General features: G+C 40.4%; 1 protein-coding gene across 2 annotated transcripts in view; it reads left to right on the forward strand.

Moving 5' to 3' along the window:
• sub1b (SUB1 regulator of transcription b) overlaps positions 1–16,121 on the forward strand; it is a 28,673-nt gene extending 12,552 nt beyond the window's left edge. For both annotated transcript variants that reach the window (XM_034169732.1, XM_034169733.1), the window contains exons 3-5: positions 9,271–9,387; positions 10,315–10,423; positions 15,886–16,121. In XM_034169732.1, coding sequence (XP_034025623.1) covers positions 9,271–9,387; positions 10,315–10,423; positions 15,886–15,965 — 306 coding nt within the window. In that variant the 3' untranslated portion in view covers positions 15,966–16,121. The remainder of the gene's footprint in view (positions 1–9,270; positions 9,388–10,314; positions 10,424–15,885) is intronic.
• Positions 16,122–26,650: the final 10,529 nt, after the last annotated feature.

Here is a 26,650-nt window from a genome sequence, read left to right on the forward strand (position 1 = left end):
GCATACAGAGCAAAAAGAGAAAGAAACAGTGCATCATGGGAACCCCCCAGCAGTCTACGTCTATAGCAGCATAACTAAGGGATGGTTCAGGGTCACCTGATCCAGCCCTAACTATAAGCTTTAGCAAAAAGGAAAGTTTTAAGCCTAATCTTAAAAGTAGAGAGGGTGTCTGTCTCCCTGATCTGAATTGGGAGCTGGTTCCACAGGAGAGGAGCCTGAAAGCTGAAGGCTCTGCCTCCCATTCTACTCTTACAAACCCTAGGAACTACAAGTAAGCCTGCAGTCTGAGAGCGAAGTGCTCTATTTGGGTGATATGGTACTACGAGGTCCCTAAGATAAGATGGGACCTGATTATTCAAAACCTTATAAGTAAGAAGAAGAATTTTAAATTCTGTTCTAGAATTAACAGGAAGCCAATGAAGAGAGGCCAATATGGGTGAGATATGCTCTCTCCTTCTAGTCCCCGTCAGTACTCTAGCTGCAGCAATTTGAATTAACTGAAGGCTTTTTAGGGAACTTTTAGGACAGCCTGATAATAATGAATTACAATAGTCCAGCCTAGAGGAAATAAATGCATGAATTAGTTTTTCAGCATCACTCTGAGACAAGACCTTTCTGATTTTAGAGATATTGCGTAAATGCAAAAAACCAAGCCCTGACGTTACACAGACAGTCGAGTAGGGGTGTCAGGGGGCAAAGGCTGTTTTTAGTGATAGGCATGTAGATTTGAAAATCACCAGCATAAAAGTGGTAGGCCACGTCATATGTCTTAAAAATCTCTCTGAGTGGGAGGAGATACAGAGAAAAGAGGATGGCTGTAATACGTTTGTAAGAGGTAATTTTATTTAAAGCCGCAATTTGTTTTGAAGTTATTAACTCCAACCGGACTCTGTCTCTGCAGAGAGCCGCGCAGTGTTTGGAGCTGTGTCAACGGAACGGAGGACGATTCTTGTTTCTTGACTGCAACAAGACAAGAGTCCCAGTTACTGACTTTAATCCACACAAAAGCGACTCACAATATTTTAATGGTTTTGGGTGGGGTTAAGAAGCGGACTTGCCGTTTCTGAAGAGCAGCGAATCAAAAGAACCAACGAACTAGTGGATCGAAGCATTACTTCATTGGCTCACGCAAAAGTGGAGTCACGCTGCAGAAACGGTTGATTACAGAGCCGCTGCAGACCAAACCCTGAATATCCGTAAAGCCCCGTTTACACATAGACGGTTTTGTCGGTGGGTAGTACGTAGACCCAAGTTCGCTGTAGTTCCGGCTGTTTTCACGGTGGAAAGAGGCAGAGCATTTTGCCAGCGTTTTGACCGCCGTACTATCCGCAAATACGCGGATAAAATGCCACTAAATCCGCCGAAAAAGCGGCATTTTGACGCCGTAGCATCCGGCACACGTCAGGCAACGGAGGTTAATACCCAGTTCTATCCTTTACAATCGCAGGTTAAGACGTGCGTGAGAACAACGGTGTTCTGCTGCCACCGATAATGCCCTGTGTACCGCTGGTTAATACCCAGGTTTTTATCCAGGCAAATCCTGCGTTACTCCAGGATCTTTTGCATATAGGCACTGCCCCCAGAGTATAATAGGCTGAAACAGCAGGAATACATGCCTCTGTCACTGCAGGGGGAGGGAGATCATCCTCAGCCTTTTCTTCTCCTTCCTTTCCCCCTCCTCAACGTGTTGCTCCGTCTCCACCACAGGCCTCCCCTCTGCTTCTGAACCAGACCTCTTGGTAAGTCCTTGCTGCTGCCAGTTTTCTTTTAGGAGGCATACTGCAGCTTCTCTGCAAAAATATCTGGAGCTGGCCCTGAGTGCATGCAGCGCGCTAGCGTTTTTATACTGACCGCTGCCTACTGGCCGTTTGGAACGCCGTTTTAACCGGGAGGTGACGTTTAGAACGGCGTACTGTCTGCTAGCGCTGCCGTTTTGTCTGCCTCTGTCGCTGGTTAAAACGCCGTTGAGGACGCCGATGTGGGCTCTATCGCCGTTTTACACGCCGTTGGTTAGGGATACAACACCGGCCGCCAATTACGGCGGTGTAAACTGCGGCACTACAGGAAGGGGCAGGATGAAATGGCGATTAAAAAGTATCAAACGCCGTTGTTCGCGTTGTCTCCATTGTCATGCGAATTCTCCGGGAGCGCTCCCAGAATTATTCGACATGTTGAATAATTTTTTCGACGATTCCCGGTAAAGCTGGAACTAAGCCACACCACCTAGTGCCGGCGTTAACAACGGCGTTTGATCCTTAAGACGGCCAAAAACTCTTCCGGGACGCTTCCGGGAGCTCTTACCATCTATGTGTAAATGGGGCTTAAGACTTTATTTGTACATCCATATGACTATGAAACTCAAAAAAAATCCGTATAATTTACGGACAATCCGTATAGGTTGACATGTATGCTTCTAAGAAGAGATTCTCATATGTTAACCATGTACTCATAGTACTGAATTTACATAAGATAACTAATAATCAGAGGTGAAAATCGCCGGCTTCAGTGAGCAAAAGTCCAACCGCATAATTGTTCCATCACCCCACTAAACCACCCGATTCCAGTAGAACTTATTATTTGGATTTGTCTTTTTCCTTGTTGTTGGGTTCCTGTTGCCATATGGTAAGCCGTTAGCTGTTATTTTAGTCTTATTAGCAAACTCAACTAATTCTACTTTTTTGTAGTTATGTTATTTCTTTCATTCAAATACCCAGGGATATCTTGCAGGGCTTGACATAGTCATTTGCCCGCTGGCCCGGCACCGATTTGCCCACTTTTGGGCCACTACGGGCCAGTACAATTTATCAAATGATAGCCCGCTCGGGGCACTACAAAAATATGCAAAATTCTATTTATTTTACCATATTTTGCTGCGGCAAAGTTGAATTTCTTCACATCTCCGTGTCATCAAACTTCACCGAGTCCGCCATGTTTGTTTTGGGCTTCTTCTTCTTTGTTTATTTTGGTCTCGCACCATGGACCACATCTCGCATCTCGGGTTGGGTATTGCTAAGAAATGATTCAATCTACTGATATCAATAGTCTTTTTGCTTAACGATTCCCTTATCGATCCTTCAGAGCGGCCGTTGTTTTTGAAGGTCTTTGTCGGGAAAATGATCATTTCTCTACATTGATTACAGACCCTGCAGTGGGTCTGTAATCAACCGCTTCTGCAGAGTGACTGCACTTTGAAGCATGAAGCAATGGTTCGATCCGCTGGACTTTATCTTAATTTTTCTTAATTAATCTTAATCTTCTTAATCTTAATTTTTCCTCACTAAAACCCTAAAGAGCATATGCCTGTGAGTAATATATACCCTTTTATGTTAAACCGACCTGTTATGGTCTTCTGAAACAGTTGATAGCTGTATTTTATAACTTTAAAAACTGGACTGATGCTAACGCGCTTGCATGTCTAAGGCGTTTTCAATGTTAAAGTTAGCATTAGCTGTTGACATTTCAGCACGTTTTTGTGCATTTGTTTTCTGTGTAATAATTAATGGCTCAGCACTTGTCGTAAAAGAGTCAAATGTATTAAAAATTGTAATATTTTTAAATTTATTTTATTTATATATTAATAATAATAATAATAATAGCAACAACAACAGAAATAATAGTAATAATAACTCTTCAGAAGCAGCAAGTCCGCTTCTTAACTCCTCTCAAAACCATTAAAATATGTCAATCGTGACTGAGTCACTTTTGTGCAGATTAAAGTCACTAAGTGGGATCTTTTCTTGTTACAGTCAAGAAACGAGAATCATCCTCCGTTCTGTTGGCACAGCTCCAAACACTGCGCGGCTCTCTGCCGAGACACAGTCCGGTCAGAATTGGCAACTTCAAAATGAATTGTCGCTTTAAATAAAATGACACCTCTTTCCAAACACTGTAATACAGAAAATAAACTACAATCGACTAAAAAAAAATCCCCCCCCCCCCCCAAAATGAGACATCCTGCATTCTGTATGAATTAAACTGATGCTGACGTGAATTACAGCCAGCTGCAAGAGTTCAGCTCAGTGGTATGGAAAGACATTCATGCCAATAATGTCTGAAAGGAAATGCTTTTGACAGAAAGTACAGATTTTATTTCTATTTATATTCAGAGATCAAGGATCCACCATGTAGAGTTTATTTAGGTCCAGAGTTTAAGGATCCAGTGACCAATTTCATATTTACTTTAAGACTCAATAAAATGTTGTTAACATAGAAAACCTTTAAAGCCTATTTTTAGTACTCAGAAAATTCACAAGTGGTATCAATAAGGGAATTGATAAGGAATCCGATAGATAAGCGGAATCGATAATGGTATAGATATCGATAAAACCACGTTCCATGCTCCCGCAGAATCTCGCGCATATTGAAATGTATGTTGTCGATGCGTGGAGCATGTGTTTGGCCGTTTCCGTCACCGATCTTTGGCAATGTTTGTTAGCATCTTTAAATGCACGGGAAGCTGCAAGAAACAAAGACGAACAAGACGCAAATCTAACAGAACGCTTTGAAATTCGAATTGAAATATGTTTAAACTACATCCACCCAAACCCGGACAACAACCAGGAAAGAGTTTTGCTAAAGGAAATGGCCAGAAGAGGAAGCTTAGTGATGATGAGTTAAGGGAGAGAGACAGGCTATATGAAAGAAACAAGAGGAAGAGAGGTTTTGTCCCGACCTGGCCACAGAAATGGCCATGGCTTGGTCATGACCAAGAGGAGAATGAGGTTTTCTGCCAAATCTGCAAGGCCTATCCCCCTGGCTGTTTTGAAGCTAGTTTAAAAGTCTAACAGCTTGCCTTTGTGGAAACCCCACATTTTTCAATTTTTAGATCTATAACTCCAATCCAGACAAGGCATACTTTTTAGTTTTGATATGGACCTACATCTGTATTTTACATTTCTGACTGAGTTAGCCAACTCTGAGGGTTGCTAAAAAATGCCTTCTAAATTTTATGGGAGTCACTTTATTTATTTATTTTTTTTGCACTTGAGAATGCCCTCTGATAAATTTTTTTTTTTTTTTTTAATCTTCATGGTCCATAGATTGTTTTATGTTTTGCTAGATTGGTTTATATTATATAGGCAGGTTTATTTGCAGGATTTCAAAGTGGAATATCATGAACTCTCGCGTGCAAAACCATGGGCCAGTGCTCCTACACTGTGGGCCACTAACTTCTAAATTCTACTGGCCCTGTGGGCCAGTGGGGCAAATTGGTTTATGTCAAGCTCTGTCTTGTAGAGTCTGTCTCTCTCATAAATGTCTGTATATATCATGACAAACGTCCTTATGAAGTCTTCATGAAGTTTAATTATGAGTTAATGCATAATTTGGTTTACAATTAAAATTAAAGTCATTCCAGGTCCTACTTCAATGTCATATTCTGTTATTTCATCATGATCAGTGAAATGAAGTTTAAATGAACGGAATCTAGGATCATTTAAATATGCGCTTCTTTTGAGATTTTTTTTCTTCCAGGAGATGCTGAAAACGTATAATTAGATACAAAATTAATTTGGTTTCTGGGGCCCCACGAGGTCTAGACCCTGGCCTGACCCCTCTTCAAATTTTCCTCGGATTTCACAATTTTCATTTCACAGCTCTGTTATTGTGGAAACTGCTTGTGAATAAACAGAGTGCTTTTAAAGAAGTCCCTCAATGTTTGGTCCAGGTGTATTTCTCAGACTGAGACAGAGGGCACGAGCACTTTGTCCCACCACCACCAAGAAGAAAAAATGACTTATTTTAAAAGCTGAAAGTCCTTTCTGTAATTATTTTATTAGCGTCACATATATTTTATTAGCATCACAGAGCTCCATTTATTCACTGTCAGCTTTCACCGCAGCTATCCATCATCTCTTCAGCACTCTGCTAGGGATGAAAATAAATCCCATTAATGAGCCACCCAGGCAAAAAAAAAGTATGTTAAATTACACTGTTAACAACAACATGTCATTTATTATGAGCAACTGAATGTAGAGAGGCGGGGCTATGATGTCATCGTTTTCGAAAAGTTCCCTGTAGACTGTTCACAAAAATGCAAAGCTGGTTTTTCAGATTTATCCACTCTGGGACCTGTTTTAAACAAGTATCTTTTTTTTTGGCTCTGAAAACTCCAGCTCTGTGTGACTGAAATGCCGATACAAAAATTTTGCGGATACGCCTGAACCTAGCTCCTTGTGGATGGAGCCCAAATCTCCATTTATCTGAACATTTAACCACTCACCACATGTTGGTGTGTTGATTTTTTTTTTTTTTTTTAATGGTTTAAACAAAACTAAAAATTAGTGCATGTGGTCCTGGAGGCACTGACTGAATGAGAGAACATTCACAGACATGTTTATCACAGGTGTGATTCAAGAAACAAAACAAAGCAGTTTTATTGTTTTTTTTGTTTTTTTTTTGAGAGAGAGAGAGTGAGAGTGTGAGAGAGAGAGAGACCTGCCTGGATGTGAATTAGAACAGACAGTTGACAAACATGGTTGTGTTTATTAGCGCTCCAGTAGCAGTTTAGTTTTCAAAGACTCGTCTGCGTGACTACATGAATGAATCTTTCTCGGTCTCAGATCAGCTTCCAGGCACCTGGCAGTTTGAGGGTTCTGTTTAGTATCTGTCGTTCTGAGGACTGCACCCTTCTCAGTACAGGCCTTGCATGTGCTTCCTATAATCTGCTGGAGGTTCTCCAGTGCTTTCCAATAAAATGTTTCTTGGCTGGGAAGCAACAACTAACACGAAGAGAAAGCACTGCTCAAGGGTTTATGCTGCCACCACCACCCCCACCTTTCCTGATCATGGAGTTTATTTATTTATTTATTTATTTTTTTTTTTTTAATCAGATTGGACATTCTAAAATCAATCTGAAATTTTAAAAAAATTGGCTGTTGTTAATAAATAAATAAATAAATTTAAAAAATTTATATATATATATATATATATATATATATATATATATATATATATATATATATATATATATATATATATATATGTCATTTTGAATAATAGTTTCTCATGATCACCTTAGTATACAACCCCAGTTCCAGTGAACTTGGGACGTTGTATAAAATGTAAATAAAACAAAATACAATGATTTGCAAATATTCTTCAACCTATATTCATTTGAATACACCACAAAGACAAGATATTTAATGTTCAAACTGATCAAATTTATTGTTTATGTGCAAAGTCATTGTCTTGCTGAAATAAGCAGGGACGGCCCTGAAAAAGACGTTGCTTGGATGGCAGCATGTGTTGCTCCAAAACCTGGATGTACCTTTCAGCATTGATGGTGCCATCACAGATGTGTAATTTGCCCATACCATGGGCACTAATGGTCTCTTACCTCTTTTACCTCCATGATTTCCAAAAACAATTTGAAATGTGGACTCATCAGACCACAGCACACTTTTCCACTTTGCATCTGTCCATTTCAAATGAGCTCGGGTCCAGAGAAGGCGCCGGCATTTCTGGATGTTGTTGATGTATGGCTTTCGCTTTGCATGGGAGAGTTTTCACTTGCAGTTGTAGCTGTAGCGACAAGCTGTATTAACTGACAATGGTTTTCTGAAAGATCTTTACACAGTGATGTCTATTTTTAATGCAGTGCTGCCTGAGGGATTGAAGGTCACGGATATTCAGTGTTGGCTTTCAGCCTTGCCGCTTACGTGTAGAAAGTTCTCCAGATTATCTGAATCTTCTGATTCTATTATGGACTGTAGATGATAGAATCCCTAAATTTCTTCCAGTTGAATGTTGACAAACGTTCTTAAACTGTTGGACTATTTTTTTTTCACGCAGTTGTTCACAAAGTGGTGATCCTCGCCCCATCTTTGCTTGTGAACGCCTGAGCCTATTGGGGATGCTATTTTTATACCCAGTCATGACATTTACCTGTTTCCAATTAGGTGTTCTTTCAGCATTCATCAACTTTCCCAGTCTTTTGTTGCCCTGTCCCAACTTTTTTGAAATGTGTTGCAGGCATCCATTTCAAAATGAGCAAATATTTTCCCAAAAACAGCAAAGTTTATTAGTTTGAACATTAAATATCTTGTCTTTGTGGTGTATTCAATTGAATATAGGTTGAAGAGGATTTGCAAATCATTGTATTCTGTTTTTATTTACATTTTACACAGCGTTCCAGCTTCATTGGAATTGGGGTTGTGTATACACAGTTGTATAATTGAGCTGTGGTAGTTTCTTTTTCTTTGTGGCTCTGTGTTAGCTCAGACAGTGAACCACAGCTAATTTAAAATCACCAGAAAATGACATGTACGTCAACTCTGGGTACCTAAGCTGCTGCTGCGCTTCGCCGCATCCACAACAGCATGGAACTGCCTTGGGTCATCCCAACATCCGTTTTGGTTCAGACAGTTAAATTTAAAGGCAAAATATTTTGTGTAAACCTGTAGTTGAATAAACAAAATATCTGAAAATAGAATTCACATCACAGATTTTAATATCTATCTATCCATTTGCCATGCATGTCTCCAACTGTCCGGCTATGTCTGTCTCTCTGTTTACAGTCAGTCTGTCTATCTAACATAAAGTAGTTTCAGTTCTCACTTTTTGTTCAGGGTCACCCCAGTAGATCTGATAGGGATCTGCATGTTGATTTGACACGTTTAATCCCAGATGTCCTTTCTTGAGCAAATCCACGTAACATTGACAGTGGGCACAGGTGGTCTTGAATCTTCTGTTTTGGAAGCAAAATACACCTGATGCAGTTTCAGGAAGACTATAGACACACATGTTCCACATAACTGGATTTGGATCGAACCTCATTGGGGAAACTTGCAGAACAGAGGAGTGTCCAGGAACAGGGTGGAGATGCCTTATTTTAATTCAGTGTTACACAAGGACAGTGTGTTTCTATGTGCAACCATGTAGCATGGCGCCCTCTGGTGGGTGTTTAGGCAAACAGCATGATGTCAACTAGTATTTCATGCGGCCAGTTTAACACAAATAAAACTATTGTCTACTAATTGTTTCTCAGTATATGAAGCTGTTTGCTCTTATCATTACTTTGAAGCTCAGCAGTGCATCAGATGTGGGCGGTGCCCTTTGAGTTCTTCTTCAGAGTGTTATTCTGTCCTGTTGCTGTTGATGCCGTCGTAGAAAATCCATGTTTGTGTCCAAGTTAACTTTAGGAATAGTGTTTAAATGTATTGCCTGTGAACAGAATATCATTCAGGTCCTACAATTGAAAACTCTTGTGCCAAGTTCTTGTACATGCCAGATACTGAAGAGAGGAATTCTGAAAACAAAATCTGTTTTCAGGCAAAGAAGAAGAAGTCCAGTCCACCAGAGAAACCAGCCAAGAAACCAAAGAGTGGAGAGACGTCCAAGCCAAGCGGCTCGTCCAAAGGCGGCAGTAACAGCGACAACATGTTCCAGGTGGGCTGCTTCTCAACTTTAGGCTGCTACTTTGGATCAAACTGTTGGTTCTTTTGTGGTCAAACGTCTGCATATTAAAAAAGAAAGAAAGAGAAGAATATACAGTCAGTCTAATGGGGAAAGAGAGGTTTTCTTCACTTTTCTTTTTAATCACTGAAGTTAATATCAAGAATGTAAATCTTAAGGCGGGTGGTATTGTGTGTTTGGTGTCGTTTGTCCGTTGGTTTTGGAGCCTGGTTTGGAAGTAGTCTGATGTAAATCTTTCTGGAGCAGGCCATCTTCAAAAGCACAGTGAAAGTGCACAAATGAGGGAAGTGAGGGAAGCCACCATCGTACCCATGACAGCTCTGTAGGATTTACAGCGTACAGTGGCTTCATGGCAGAAATACAATGACAAAGCTTTATTTTAATTGCACAAACAGTACAGTGAGAGTGCTGTGCAACACCCCAAAAACACATTCACATGCCACTCTCTGTCTAATAAAAAAAAAACATAAAAAGAACACCGACATGTACCGTATAAAATATTGCACATTATGTCCCAAGGATATTGAGCAAAGTATGACAGCTGTGATTCCACATATGATGAACGCTGATGTCTTCCTGAGAGATTCTGAAGATGATGTCAGCAGGAAGGGGGGGGTGCTTAATAGAGGTGTTCGGCTCACTGATTGTTAAAAAGAAGACGTTTGATGTCTAGGCTCAAGTCTCACGTGCCTTGTGGTGAACTAAAGCTGAAGTTTCACTTTTTATTTGCCTACAATGATGCTGTGGCAGTGAGGAAACAGACAGAAGCAATCTGTCAATGACACAAATTGTTTATGCACTGCTTAAAAATGCTTTGGAAATATTTGGACTTTGAAAGTTTATGCTTTGGGGGTATTAAAATCTGAACATTATTTCTGCTGAATGTTTTGTTTGTTGCAGATTGGGAAGACGAGATATGTCAGCGTGAGGGACTTCAAAGGCAAAGTCCTGATTGACATCAGAGAGTACTGGATGAATGAAGATGGAGAGATGAAGCCAGGGAAAAAAGGTATTATTTTTTATATACACTGCATCTGGAAAGTATTCACAGTGCTTCACCTTGTACGCATTACATGTTACAGCCTTATTCCAAAATGGTATATATATTTTTTTTCTCTCCTCAAAATTCTACTCACAACACCCCATAATGACAACATGGAAAAGTTGTTTTGAAATTTTTGCAAACTTATTAAAAATAAAAAAAAAAAAAAAAAAAAAAAAAAATCACATGTACATAAGTATTCACACCCTTTGCTGAACACTTTGGCACTTTTGGCAGCAAATAAAGCTTCAGTTCTTCTTGAATATAATGCCACAAGCTTGGTGCACCTATCTTTGGGCAGTTTTGTCTATTCCTCTTTGCAGCACCTGTCAAGCTGGTTGGATGTGGAGCATCGGTGCACAGACATTTTCAGATATTTCCACAGATGTTCAATCAAATTCAGGTCTGGGCTCTGGCTGGACCACTCATGGTCATTCACAGAGTTGTCCTGAAGCCACCCCTTTTATTAGGGCACTGCAGTCTCATTTGAACCCCTGTGTGATATTGTGGGATTTGACCACATCTGTTGACAGCCGGTACCAATATGGCAGAGAATCCTCTGGTGGAGTGTGGGAGTTTCAGCACAAACCATTTAGCCCAGCTCAGTAAACTTAAAAGCATACCCACTGTTAACTAGTGGTCGTGCCGGTTTAAGGTCTGCCAGTTCAAAATGGTTTGCGTTGAAACCCCCATCCTCTGAATGGTTTGTGCTGACATGCCCACACTCCGCCTGGGGATAAATCTCCCTACAAAGAGCATCACTTCTAACAAGAAAATGGTGTACTGTTTTGTTTTCGGCTGCAGTCACCGAAGCAGTTGCGAAATGGTGCAGCTTTTTTCAGTTCCCAGTGGAGAAGGGAAAATGAGGCAAATGGGAGAGATTATGTCGGTGAAGCTTCGGTCTCACCGAATAATAAGCCATGAATAATGAGCCACACATGGGTGTGTCAGTGATTATTTGAAGAATGATCCACGTTTTAAGCTGTCACTTATCTGCTACTAAGGTGCCTCTAGTGAGCCACGACCGACCTGTCATTTGAGCCCCGTCCATCCTCTGTGGCTCATATCGCTGTATATGATCCACGTCAAGCCACATTTGATCTTTGTAGCGTCATGATAATCCAACGTTGGTGCATGTTTAGGCATGGGTTTGGTCCAGACCTCCAGCCCTTTACCTGGTCCCTTGTATCTCCCTGGTACCTTAACCTGGTCCCTTTAAAGTGTGGGTTTTTAATTCACAGCATCCATTCAGGATGTTGTCACCACACAGTCCAAAAAAGTGCGCGCTCCCAGATGCAAATACTGAGGGGGAAAACTACTTTGGCACGACACTGGACAGTCCGCGCCAGGCTGTGGTTCACCTGTGTTCCAGTCATTAAATGCAGTCATTCTGTGCATTCACCCATCTCTCTGTGACCACAAAAAAAGCATTTCTTTATTTCTTCCACGGCTTACAGTCACCGTGATACAACTTTTAACTTTGTGTTATGTCTGCAAAATTGCTCTTATACGCACTCTTGTTCTGTGTTTCAGCTCTGCGCTCCTTCTCGCAGCTTCACTGGTATTATTTCTTCTGCGGCTTTAAACACACAGCCACTTTTACACCGTAATCCAACTTTTTACTTTGTGTTCGTCTGTTATTCACTGCAAAATCAGTCTTTTGTGAGCTTGTGTTTTGCGTAAATGCTCGTCTTGTATGCCAGTCAGTGCACACACACAGAGCTCATCTGATCCATTTAGCAAGATATTAAATCTATCATAGAGCATACAGCTAGGAATGAACATGCAACTGTTTTACCAAGCTATAAAAACATTAAAAATAGTTACTATAAGCTGTTCCAAAATATGTTCCTCATGGAGCAGGAAAGAAAGGGAAAACAGCATCCTGATGAAACAGTCTTCTGTGATTCCAGAAGTAATTAGAGGTGTTTTCAACATCCAAGGTTTGACAGAAAATGATTAATCCACTACAAAATTCTTATTTTATATGCAGCGTCTGGTGCGCAAAGCAGGTGGAATTGTGTGCACAAGATGGCAGCTGCTCCAGAAATAGCCCGTTAGGTCCCGTGTAGCTGCCAGGTGCTCGGATAATGGGCTTTTAGCAGCCTCGTCCGCACCACACGCATGCCTCTATAATCCTCCTTAGTCGTCATAGTAACTCGTACACAAACTGCCCCACACTGTTCTTGCTAAATTTTGAACATCTTGGTATTAGCGCCACGCTCAGATGAGCCTCATTAACCGAAGAGACTGCCTCTCACAGCCACCATTCTCCCACGATAGTTGAATAAATCCTCTCATACCAAAAAAACAAAACAAAAAAAAAATGCTGCGTGGCTCATTATTTATCCTTCATTATTTGGTGGGACCAGGCCTTTAGTGTTATCCTACACAGCTAACCAGAGTAGCTGCGTTCTCTCACCTGCACAGTCGCCTCAACACGTATGAGCGCCGTACATTGCTGTATTCATCTTTCCCTCAATCCTGACTAGTCTCCCAGTTCCTGCTGCTGACAAACACGCGCACAGCATGATGCTGCCACCACCATGCTTCACTGTAGGCATGGTGCCTGGTTTCTTCCAAACATGATCCCTGGTATTCACACCAAAGAGTTCAATCTTTGTCTCATCAGACCAGAGAATTTTGTTTCTCATGATCTGAGAGTCCTTCAGGTGACTTTTTGCAAACTCCAGGTGGGCTGTCATGTGCCTTTTACTAAGGAGTGGCTTTCGTCTGGCCACGCTACCATACAGGTCTGATTGGTGGATTGCTGTAGAGACGGTTGTCCTACTGGAAGGTTCTCCTCTCTCCACAGAGGAATGCTGGAGCTCTGACAAAGTGTCCATTGGGTTCTCGGTTACCTCCCAGACAAAAGCTCTTCTCCCCCGATCACTCAGTTTAGATGTGCACCCAGCTCTTGGAAAGAGTCCTGGTGGATCTAAACTTCTTCTATTTACGGATAATGGAGGCCACTGTCCTTATTGGGACCTTCAAAGCAGCAGAAATGTATTTGTACCCTTCTCCAGATTTGTGCCTCAAGACAATCCTGTCTCAGGTCTACAGACAATTCCTTTGACTTCATGCTTGACTTGTGCTCTGACATGCACTGTCAACTGTGGGACCTTATATGTAGACAGGTGTGTGCCTTTCCAAATCATGTCCAGTCAACTAAATCTACCACAGGTGGACTCCAATTAAGCTGTAGAAACATCTCAGATGATCAGTGGAAACAGGATGCACCCGAGCTCAATTTTGAGCTTCATGGCAAAGGCTGTGAATACTTATGTACTTTTTGTAGTTTTGTTATTTTTAATAAATTTAAAAAAAAAAATTTTCACATTGTCATTATGGGGTATTGTGTGTAGAATTTCAAGGGGGAAAAAATGAATTTAATCCATTTTGGAATAAGGCTGTAACATAACAAAATGTGGAAAAAGTGAAGCGCTGTGAATACTTTCCAGATGCGCTGTAAAAGCAGTAGTTCTTGGGTTGTCTCAATCCAGTCGGATCCGATCCCCACTAGTCTATTCAATGCTAACTCATGAGCAGTTTGGCAATGCGTTCCAGAAGTGTTTTAATAATATACTGCATGCAGAATTATTAGGGATGTTGCATTTCTGAGGATTAATTTCAATGTTGAACATATACAGTGCTCTCAGTCAATCCAAAATGTTAATAAACCTCAAACCTTAACAGATGTATAAGGGTCACTGGTGGGCTGGAGTCTGTCCCAGCAGAGATGGGGTGAGAGACACGGTACATCTTCTAGAGGACATCAGTCTGCAGGAACGAAGCTGAGCGAAGGTTAAACGATGCCAGTGAAAGTCAACAAAAGTCCAGATTTCTTGTTTCGTTAAGGTTTTGTTGCCCTTCGTTAAGTACCATGTGACTGGGCCATAACCTGCATGTCTTTGGATGTAGGAGGAAGCCGCACCACTGAAAGCTCTTTGCCACACTTTCTTGTGAGCCCGTTGACCATCAATCTGTCCACTTTATACCCACTTACTCCAAACAAGGGTCTCAGAGGTGCTGGAGAGTATTACAGCCGTCATTTGGCGAGAGGCGGGGTGCACCCTGGACAGGACACCAGTCTGTCACAGGGTCCGTGTTGACCGTCTGCAACAAAATGCTTGATTGTTTTGTGATCACGCCTCAGTAACTTAGTTCTTTCAAGAATGCTGAATCCCCGAGAAAGGCATTTTGGTGTTTGTTAAATGTTAAAAGAAGCGATCTAATAATTTTGCACACTTTGATGTGGGATGTATTACTTTAGGCCACACCTTCCCTCATCACACAAATAACATTTCACTGGAGAAGGCAGAAGTCCAATATGCATTCACATTTGTGTCTTGGAGCTTGAAAATATGCATAGAAATGATGACAAGGTCAAAATACTCACTTGGCTAAAAGTTCTGGATGTAGTGTACAAATATATCTGCACTCTACTTCACTTCAAATACACACTGCCTGTTTTTGACAGCCACTACAGTCCTTGTAGTTTTTTGTTTGATTACACAGTGCTCTTCTTCGACTGCTGCTTCCTCTCGTCAGTTTTATTGGTGGTTGGCAACCTGTTAGCACATTACCGCCACTCCTGACAACAGTGTGTACTCCTTTCTTGAGTATTGGGCCGGACTTCTGAAAGTGCGTGTCACTTACCAACCCTAATTTACTAGGAATATAACTAATTGATATATGTTTGATAGCTATCCCAGGGTGGCATCTGTATTCAGGTAGGGGTCACTTAAGGATTACAATTTTTTTTTAAACTAACATTGGAGCAACTTTAACCTTTGAACACTGTACAAACTGAAGTTGACCTTTGTCACCATTTTTAAACTCCATAATATTCAGTGTTAGATGGTCCAAACTACGCATTTTTAGAACCTTCACAATCAGATAAATAGTGCGGTATACTGCTCAGTATGGCAGGAGCATTTTTAATAGGTGACCCCTATGCTGTCCTTCATTGACCCCTATCTGGCTAGAGTTATCACCTTAGGATGGCTATCATGCAAGTCCCTATAGATAGGTGACCAACATGTCATATGAAAGTGTCTGGGTGGGATTGACTAACCTAACTGGGCCACAATTAACATTACTGACACCTTGTGGTCAGAAGAGAAACTCCATAATTTTCACTTCCCCTTTGAAGTAAATATGACTATAATGCTACATTAAGTTAAGGTCTTTATTATCGAACATCTTGGGTTTGTTTTTTAGGTGTTTAGTTGTCACTTGATTAACTTTTTTAAAAGTATTAAGTATTGATCAGGACTCTGTATCGACAGATGCTCAATATTAAATATCTTGTATCAAGGTTTAAAAAAAAGATTGGGGAGTCCCTAATAGTTCTTGTAGATGATCTTATAATTGACATTTGAAGAACTAGTTGCTGTACTCACTCTGAACATCTTGATTCCTCGTAGGTATTTCCCTGAATCCTGAACAGTGGAACCAACTGAAGGACCAGATTTCTGAAATTGACGACGCTATAAAGAGATTATAAGTGTTGTTTTGTTATTTGTTAAAGCAGTTTACTGATGGAGCTGTTGATCTGTAGTAGAGCTACACTATGCTGTTTGGACTGTTCTAGTTAAGAATTTTTGTGGTGTGGGTGAACATGGGGACTTTTTTTGTATTGCGTAATAAAGTCACCAGCTTACTTTGAGTGTCTGGGTTTATATTGACCAGTTGCTAAATAATTTGTTTAGGGATAGACTGATAGTCAAGTTGTTGTTTCTTTTTTAAGAGTGGGCACCAATACTGGAGAATTAAAAAAAAAAAAATACAATACAGCTATAATTGCCAATATGTTAATTAAAAAATGGCGATGATTCCGAACAATTCGTTTTCAATGTTTTTCAGTTTGAACATAAACTTTATGAACCAATAAAGATGCTGCCTTCACTTGGATTGGCAGTTGTTCAGCATTTGCATAAAATAGACTTCTCATCCCCTTTTTTCCGCACCAAGCTCGCAGCATGGTAAACATTTTTCTCTTGTCACTGTAAAACATCCACTGACTGTAAATGAATGGTAGCTGGATGCTTTGCCTCTGTGTCTTATAGCTAAGCCTCAAGGTGGGTTTGATTCAGAGGATGAAATGAAAACTTAATTTTCACCAGCAAAGCTATCACCTAACACCTATCCTGGATTCCAGAGAACTGTTAGGGTGTGACTAAAGCTACCTCAAGAAGAAACTGCTGCTGCTGCTACTATTGTCCTTGCAAAATGAAGAGGTTAAAAGTTTGAAGGAAAAAGAAGACAACTGAAAAATATGACACCAACCTTTTAGCACACTTTCCGATGATGATGCAGCACAAAAGTGTTTCTCCCCATAACAACTACTACTGCTAAAGTGCTGAATAGCTGTCATTCCCCATATGTCAGAGTATACAGTAGTGTTCAAAATAATAGTAGTGCTATGTGACTACAAAGATTAATCCAGGTTTTTAGTATATTTCTTATTGTTACATGGGAAACAAGGTACCAGTAGATTCAGTAGATTCTCACAAATCCAACAAGACCAAGCATTCATGATATGCACACTCTTAAGGCTATGAAATTGGGCGATTAGTAAAAACAAAAGTAGAAAAGGGGGTGTTCACAATAATAGTAGCATCTGCTGTTGACGCTACAAACTCAAAACTTATTTTCAAACTGCTTTTTTAGCAATCCTGTGAATCACTAAACTAGTATTTAGTTGTATAACCACAGTTTTTCATAATTTCATCACATCTGCGAGGCATTAATTTTGTTGGTTTGGAACCAAGATTTTGCTTGTTTACTAGTGTGCTTGGGGTCATTGTCTTGTTGAAACACCCATTTCAAGGGTATGTCCTCTTCAGCATAAGGCAACATGACCTCTTCAAGTATTTTGACATATCCAAACTGATCCATGATACCTGGTATGTGATATATAGGCCCAACACCATAGTAGGAGAAACATGCCCATATCATGATGCTTGCACCACCATGCTTCACTGTCTTCACTGTGAACTGTGGCTTGAATTCAGAGTTTGGGGGTCATCTCACAAACTGTCTGCGGCCCTTGGACCCAAAAAGAACAATTTTACTCTCATCAGTCCACAAAATATTCCTCCATTTCTCTTTAGGCCAGTTGATGTGTTCTTTGGCAAATTGTAACGTCTTCTGCACGTCTTTTATTTAACAGGGACTTTGCGGGGGATTCTTGCAAATAAATTAGCTTCACACAGGCGTCTTCTGTCACAGCACTTACAGGTAACTCCAGACTGTCTTTGATCATCCTGGAGCTGATCAATGGGTGAGCCTTTGCCATTCTAGTTATTATTCTATTTTGATGGTTGTTTTCCATTTTCTTCCACGCGTCTTTTTTTTTTTGTCCATTTTAAAGCATTGGAGATCATTGTAGATGAACAGCCTATAATTTTTTGCACCTGCGTATAAGTTTTCCCCTCTCCAATCAACTTTTTATTCAAACTACGCTGTTCTTCTGAACAATGTCTTGAACGTCCCATTTTCCTCAGGGTTTCAAAGAGAAAAGCATGTTCAACAGGTGCTGGCTTCATCCTTACATAGGGGACACCTGATTCACACCTGTTTGTTCCACAAAACTGACGAACTCACTGACTGAATGCCACACTACTATTATTATTGTATTATTTTCTGCTTTTTTTTTTTCTTTTTTTTTTTTACTAATAGCTCAATGTCATAGCCTTAAGAGTGTGCATATCATGAATGATTGTTCTTGTTGGATTTGTGAGAATCTACTCAATCTACTGGTACCTTGTTTCCCATGCAACAATAAGAAATATACTCAAAACCTGGATTAATCTTTTTAGTCACGTAGCGCTACTATTATTCTGAACACTACTGTATGTGTGCCAGGTTTGGCTCAATTTCGAAGTGCCGTTTGGACAGGAGAGGGACACATACACACGGTTGTATTTTAGAATATAGATGTGACTAAGGTAGTGGTGGGCGGTATAATCGATGTATTCGGTTCACGTTATAAATTTGGCCAACTGTAGAGATTCGCAGTAATACTTGATGACATCACCGTATCTTCCTCAGTGACTGAACGACTGGAAAAGGCTGCAGTCAGTGCTTCAGTCACAGGCTCCATCTCCACCTCGGCAGATTAAAACTTCTCCTTGTAAGAATGTAAAATTAGAAGTTATTTTAACCCTCTGGAGTCTCCTGACTGAATTCTGTCATGTAAGTTACATGACCGAATTAGGCAATTGTCCCATTAAATTCACCAGACTCGGTCTCTGTTTCAATGCGTTTTAAAAGTGCACACTTAAAGCTTTATACAAGTTTTTAAATTATGTTAATAGCCCTGCTATAACCTGAATTATGATTAATAATTTATGCAATGTTTTTTTTCTGAATTTTATGGTCATATTTGGTGTGCGTTTTTACGGAAAGCTGCAGTAAACAGTCACATTTCCTCATTCAACTGAGCTGAATGAGCTGAGAGCTTTGTCTTGCCCAGGAGAGAAGCGGAAAAAAAAACACGCCTTCTGCTCTATCATTGGTGGAACCCTACGACATGAGCCAATCGGGATCTACCAATGTGGCGGTGTCTCTGAGGTCTTTAAAAAAAACACTGCCAAAAGCAGACAAACTGTCACTGCCTCCTGCTGGACAGAAGCAGGAATGGCAAAAAGATTATTCCAATGCACAAAAATATGTCTAACAAGTCAGAATTGGGTGCAAAAAATGTATATCTATGTTTTTTGTTGTTTTTTATTTGTTTATTTTAATCAGTTTAGCTTTGCAAAGGGACTATATGACCCATTCAGAAACACTTCCATTATAACTAACACATTTATATTGTGATATATACCGTTACTGTGAAGGGATTCAATTTATGTTGTGATATGAATTTTAAGTCATATCACCCAGCCCTAGACTAAGCTGACGTGGGTCTCAGCCTTGCTTGACACCATTGTAAACAGTGCTGTCAGTGTGCTCTCTGCTGGAGACAATACAACATGACACCAATAACAATAATTAGCATTTTCTGCATTATTTAATCTGCAAAAATAATGCTGATACTGTTATGTCCATGAACGGCTCATATCAGCCGACATCATCAACCATCCAGTACAGTGATCAAGCTCGGACTGTGTTCAGAGTTTCTAGGCTTTTGAGAATCAAAAAGTGCATTCATCATAGGAAATTAGTCTTATTTATATACTGTATATATTATCTATTTATTTGAGATCCAGGCAGCGCTGTGTTTCAGTGAGCTGATGTGGAAAACTCATTACTTGTACCAAAGTTCCATATGCAGCTGTCAGTCAGCTGGCACACCGTGTGCAGCCAGAACGTTATGCGCTACGTTTAACGTCGGCTGGTGATTTCTCCTGAAGACCCACAGAAGGCAGCCGCACCAAAACAGTCACATTTAAAAACCGATCCGTTGAATATTTCTGAGGGAAGCTGAAGCTGCTGTGTTGACGATTAATGGCGTGGCGTCCTGCCGACTCGTGGCTTTGACACCGATGGGGTTCAGGAGAGAGACATACTGTGTGACCACAACTTTATGGTCACAACATGGACACGTGTGTTTTTGTTTGCTGTGGGCAACTTCAAGCTGAGACCATGAAAACTGCTCAGAACAACCAGCTGATCTGCCAACTCGAACATGTGCACAGTCTGGCACAGGATGAAGACAGTCTGATGTTTTATAAACCCACATCCTGTCTCGTTGAATCCTCTTCGTGCATTGCTGTCGTTCATTATCTCAGGTCCACAAGATCAACCCGCAGCTCTGGCCTGGACGCGGTCTCTGTTTCTGGGCTGGGCGGCGGGTTGTGGCGTGCAGACGTTAGACAGTCTGTTCGGCTGTGGAATCTCTCATGTCTCCTCAGTGTTCGTCTCCACGAGCCAAAGTTTCATTGGTTAATTTGAGACAGGAGCTGTTACGCACGAGGCGGCTCACAGGTGCAGACAGTCAGTCCTCATTTGGCTGATGGGCGTCACAGAAGTGCGTGTTACTTTGGATGTTTGACATTATATCCCAGCATGAAGAGGAAAAAAGGAACACACTGGAATGAATTCCATGTGTTGGATTATATAGGACTGGAAACAAAAAAGAATTGCAGCAGATTCTACTGTTAGGACATTCAAGCAGTAGTTTGTGAGGACAGTTGCAGTCCCCTCCAGAAGTACTGGAATCACAAGTCCAGTTTGTTTTTGGGACATGATGGATAAATTTGGGTTGTAATTTAAATGAATATGAGAAGACTTTAAAAAGTGAGGTTGTGTCACAGTCCAAGTTTCAGAATAATAGTATGAAAATACTCTTTAATTAAAAAAAAAAAAACAACTTTATAACCGATTGTGTTACTGTGTAGAACAACCAGCAGGTTATTTGACATCGTAAGTTATTGTCCACCAGTTTTAGACCGATGACCTGGCTGCATTTTCCAGTTTGGGCCACCAGAAGTCTTACTGATCCCGTGGGCCAATTAAGAAATTAATAGTTTTAATTGTGAAGGTTGACAGTCTGTATCCAGGATGCAACCTTGTTGGTGTACTTCACCTGAGGAGGGTTAACTTAAAAAAAAAAAAGTCTTGCTGAATCTAATATGTTCAAAAACCAACCGGACTTTTTGTAGTTGCCACAGTAACCGATCACAAAGCAGCCAGTCATTTGGAACATTAAAATGTTTATGGTGTTTTGTGTTGCAGATGTTTTAAGCAGCATTGGAGGTCTGGGGGCCAGCTAATTTTATTTATTTATTTTTTATTTTTATTTTAATGCCTCAGCCTCGCTATGTAATGACTCGGTCTTGGCCTCAGCATAGCCCGGCCTCGAAGAAGAAGCCCAGATTGAAACCACTCATTTACTTTTTACCTTTACGGGTTACTCCCCACCAAATAAAAAAAGCACCCATCACTGTAACTTTATGTATACGATGGCCTGTGCGCACAGTGCTTGAATGCATTTTCTGGGCACCACAGTACTCCACGCAGATATGGACACATGCTATGCTACGCTACATCTTCAGGTACTAATGTAAAAATTTGAAACAGGCCTGTCACTATCCAAGCATTATTATATCCCTTCACCCGGGTAACTTCACTCGTGATCCCAACACATTGTGTCACAAAAGTACGCTAAATATATAAAGCCACATCTGACTCACTTGTCTGTGGCTTGAAATTACACAAGTCTGTGGAGAACAAGCCACTGCAACTACAACAGACTTTGTATAATACTCTGCCTTTGATTCTGTGGTCGTGGCCTTGAGTTGTTGTGACTTGATCTTCTTCACCTTGACCTCAAGTTGTGATTCGATCTTGGCCTTAGTCTATAGACCCAGGACTCTGCCTTGGCCTCAGGGGAGTTGGCCACAACTGCAACACTGATTTTAAGGTTTTCTTTGAGTTACATAAATATTGGGGGGTTGGGGGTAGCATGCTGTAAGTGTACTTGCCTCCTAAACAGAAGGTCTACGGATTGGGTTCTCCATATACATCTGGAGTTGTCAAGAATGGCATACGATGTAAAATGTGCCAAATCCACATGTGGTCCAAAGTGGACCCCCTGTGGTAACCCTGAGCAACAACAAGACTGGCCAACAAAAACTAAAAGTTGTGCAAGTACTTATGTCAGCTACTGTCAGTGGGACAAAGATTTTCTACCAGAGGGTGACCATGACATCAACATGCCCCTCTGACAGACTGGAGTCTTGTTTGGACTTTGTTGACAGAAATTAGATGGATTTTCAGGAATTGTAGTAAAACTTAAATTGAGCTCCTCCTTGAGCACGTTGCATTTTTTTTTTTTCCTTAGCAAACAGCACTGCGGGTTTCTTTTAGCCAGCAGTGAGAGTTTGAATGGACCGTGACGTGTTCTGTGCCTGAGTAAAGTTCATGTTACGCTGTCTCCCTGGAAGACAATCAGGTTTGTTGTTGCCTGTTTGAACAGAATGTGGTTTTGTGTTGAACAAGGACCGCGGCTTTAAAGGTCTGTTGACGTTTCCCACACATTTGCTAATTTATTTTAATGAGGTCTGATCTAAAGTCCAGCTCACAACTCTTCTGTGAAACGTCTCCAGCTCTGCACCCGTTCATACCGCTCCTGTGTGTTTGGGACTCAGTTGGAGTTTAACACAACCCAGGATCTTCAAAAGAAACAACTGGTTTAAGAATTGATGTACCTCTTAAGGGCTGCGCAAATTAATATTTTTTTAAAGTCTAAAGTTGACTCACCACTGTTTAGTAGCTGCTAATTATTATTATGTCAAAAACAAAAACACTCGTGCAAATATCTCATAAGGGAGGAGCAGCAACTTGAAAGCTACAGGTTCATTTAAGACCAAAAGATTGAAATGTTGGTTCAAAAGAATATTAAGTCATGCAAGGTCCAGCCTGCTATGTGTGCTCACCTGGGAACACTTAAAAGTTTTTGTAGCTTGGAATATTCTCTTTTTACAACTCAACCATCAGTCATTTGTACATGTCTGGGGTTCAGTCGTCTGGAAGTCTGTGCTCAAATCTAAATTGTGTTGTCGCAGTTTGATTGGCAGTGGATGGCTGCTGGTGGTTTTGTGTAAAATAAAAGGTGACCACAGTGGTATTCATACTGTTTCCGTTTCCAGCATTATAATTGTGATTTGCTACAAAAGCTATGCCCACGAGTCTTTGAGGAGCAGGTCTCCAGGAATTTCACTGCATAAAGGCATTAAGGGCACAAGCCTAAACTGAACATCTGTGATCTTTTAATCCTCAGGTGACACTGCATCAAGAACTGGGATTCATCAATAGCTGATATATCCATATGGACATGGAATTACTTTGGGAAACCTTTGTCAAGCACCATGATATAGATTGTTCATGAAGCATAAGCCAATTTTGACCTAATCATTACTTAAGGTGGCCAAACAATACAATTCAGCCTCAGTATATACCCTGGCCTACACAAAAAAATGTACAGTAGTGTTCAGAATAATAGTAGTGCTATGTGACTAAAAAGATTAATCCAGGTTTTGAGTATATTTCTTATTGTTACATGGGAAACAAGGTACCAGTAGATTCAGTAGATTCTCACAAATCCAACAAGACCAAGCATTCATGATATGCACACTCTTAAGGCTATGAAATTGGGCTATTAGTAAAAAAAAAAAGTAGAAAAGGGGGTGTTCACAATAATAGTAGTGTGGCATTCAGTTAGTGAGTTCGTCAGTTTTGTGGAACAAACAGGTGTGAATCAGGTGTCCCCTATTTAAGGATGAAGCCAGCACCTGTTGAACATGCTTTTCTCTTTGAAAGTCTGAGGAAGACATTGTTCAGAAGAACAGCATAGTTTGATTAAAAAGTTGATTGGAGAGGGGAAAACTTATACACAGGTGCAAAAAATTACAGGCTGTTCATCTACAATGATCTCCAATGCTTTAAAATGGAAAAAAAAAAAAGATGCGTTGGAAAAAAATGGAAAACAACCATCAAAATGGATAGAAGAATAACCAGAATGGCAAAGGCTCACCCATTGATCAGCTCCAGGATAGCCCAATTTCATAGCTTTAAGAGTGTGCATATCATGAATGCTTGGTCTTGTTGGATTTGTGAGAATCTACTGAATTTGCTGGTATCTTGTTTCCCATGTAACAATAAGAAATATACTCAAAACCTGGCTTAATCTTTTTAGTCACATAGCACTACTATTATTCTGAACACTACTGTACAATAGCCATTCCATGGTGGTAGTTATAGCCAGGTCACAGTAAATGAAGCATTAACCAGAGGTCAAAACTGAAAAATGCTTTAATCATTTTGAAATGCATAAAACATAATTTGGCTGATCATAAAGATTCCAAAAAGGTATAGTTTGGATGGTCTGTGACCAAATGTTATGGGGTAAAAACAGCCAAAACGGTGACAAAGCTAAATTTCAGTCTCTACATGGGTCAAAAGTTAAACTTGCTCCAATTTTGGGAAGTGAAATTCTTGGTTGAGCAAATAGGATAAATAAATGGAATAGTTCTGACCGTACCAAATGCTTGGTCTCCAAGGTCTAACCTTAACAACCCTTCGAGTAAGCACACAGGCAACAGTGGTAAGGGAAAAACTCCCTCTGATGATATTGAGGAAGAAACCTCAAGCAGACCAGACTCAAAGGGGTGACCGTCTGCTTAGGGCATTCTAACAGGTTTCTTTATATGCGGATGACCTTTGCCTTTATGTCTCTGACCCTGATAATTCTGTTCCTACAATTTTTAATATCTTGAATGAATATGGTGTAATGTCAGGTTGTAAAATGAATGATCAAAAAAGTGAGTTGTTACCTATTAATGATTCTGCTGAAGCTATTCCTCCCTCTATAATGCCATTTAAGTGGTCAACTGGTGGCTTACGATACTTGGGCATTCAGATTTCAACTTCTCTTTTGGATCGGTATCGCATTAATTTTGCTCCTCTGATCAGCAAGACTGAAGGGGACTTTGCATGCTAGTCGTCTTTGCTTCTCTCACTTGTGGGTCAGAAAAATCTGGTTAAGATGGTGATTCTTCCAAAGTTTCTTTCTTTGTTTTGGCACCTTCCAGTTTATCTTAACAAATCTTTTTTCGAGAAGTTGGACAGACTCATTTCTGTTTTTCTATGGGCTGGCAAACCAGCCAGAATCAGATTATCAGTTTTGCACTGATAGGAGACTAAGGACAAAGGAGGGTTTGCCCTACCAGTATTTAGGTACTACTACTACTGGGCAGCCAATATGCAAGGGCTTCTGTTTTGGACGCACAAGGAGAAGGGTATGCTGCCTGGTTGGGTGCATCTGGAAAAGAGCTTATCTCCATTTTTGCTGCATTCAGTTTTGTGCTCTCAGCTTCCACTTCCATTCTCGTGTTTGACATGTTGTCCAGTGGTACTAATTTCTTTAAAGATTTGGAATCAGTTCAGAAAACAATTTGGGTTTTTAATCTACTTTGGCCTCTGTTTACAGAAATTGGTCTTTTGAACCATCTCGAACTGAACCAGTATTCCGGGTCTGGCAAAATAAGGGGATAAATTCTATTAATGATTTATGCACAGATTGTGTATTTTCTTCATTTGAGCAGATCTCTTTGACATATAACCTTCCAAATCATCATCTTTTCCATTTTTTTCAGGTTAGGGACTTTGTTAAAAAATTGTTTCTTCATTTTCCGAATCGTTCTCCAGAAACTTTACTAGAGAGTCTTCATTTGATGGACCCTGTAACTATTTCTGTCATATATAGGTCTATTTGGTTGTCATCCTCAACATCATTTACTGTAATCAAGAATGGGAGGAAAGCCTAAATGTTACCTTTACTGAACAACAATGGAACACTGGTTTGTCTCTTGTTCACGTGTCATCTACAGTATTTGTGCTCGTCACAAATTGATTCAATGTAAGGTTCTTTTCTGGGTTCACTATACCAATGCTACATTGGCAAAAAAAATTCCATTTGAGTGATGCCTGTGGAAGATGTAATTTCTCATCGGCAAATCATGTACATGTTTTAGCTGTGTCCCATACTAGGATCTTTCTGGGCATACATTTTTGATGTTTTGAGTAGAGCCTATCACTGTGCTATTGTTCCGAATTCCTTATCTGCAATTTTTGGTATTCCCCCTGTGGCCTTGCTGTTCACCACTTTGCTGGCCTGTAGGCTGATTTTATTAAATTGGAAGCTTCCCCACCCCCCTTCACATGTCTGCTGGGTTTGAGAGGTGCTGTATAATCTAAAGCTAGAGAAATTAAAGTTTTTGCTTTATGGCTCAGTAAAGTCATTTCATGACACATGGGATCCATTTTTGCAACATATTGATTCTTTGAATGTTATTTATGATATGGAAGGTGACTAGATTGTATTACTATTATAGTGTGTGGGAGGGTGTATGTGTGTTTGTTTGGCCTTTGGGTTTGAGAGGTGGTTGAGGTGGTTGTTGACATGCAGTTGGAACATGAAAAATGTGGACTAAATGTAAAAGCTATAAGCTATTTTGCTTTACTGCACGTTGGGTTTTGCTTGTTAAAAGAAAAAAGTTCAATAAATAAAGTTAGAAAAAGAAAGTAAGAAATTGCTGGACATCCAGCTTTTCACTGATGCAAAGCAATACTCTTTCATGTGTATGAGATTACCAGCAGTTATCGGCATATATTATTGAGTATCATCAGCATAACAATGAAAGGTATTCGCAAAATGCCACAATATGTGTCCAAGGGGTG

This window comes from Thalassophryne amazonica, chromosome 5, assembly GCF_902500255.1.
Source record: "Thalassophryne amazonica chromosome 5, fThaAma1.1, whole genome shotgun sequence".
NCBI lineage: Eukaryota > Metazoa > Chordata > Actinopteri > Batrachoidiformes > Batrachoididae > Thalassophryne > Thalassophryne amazonica.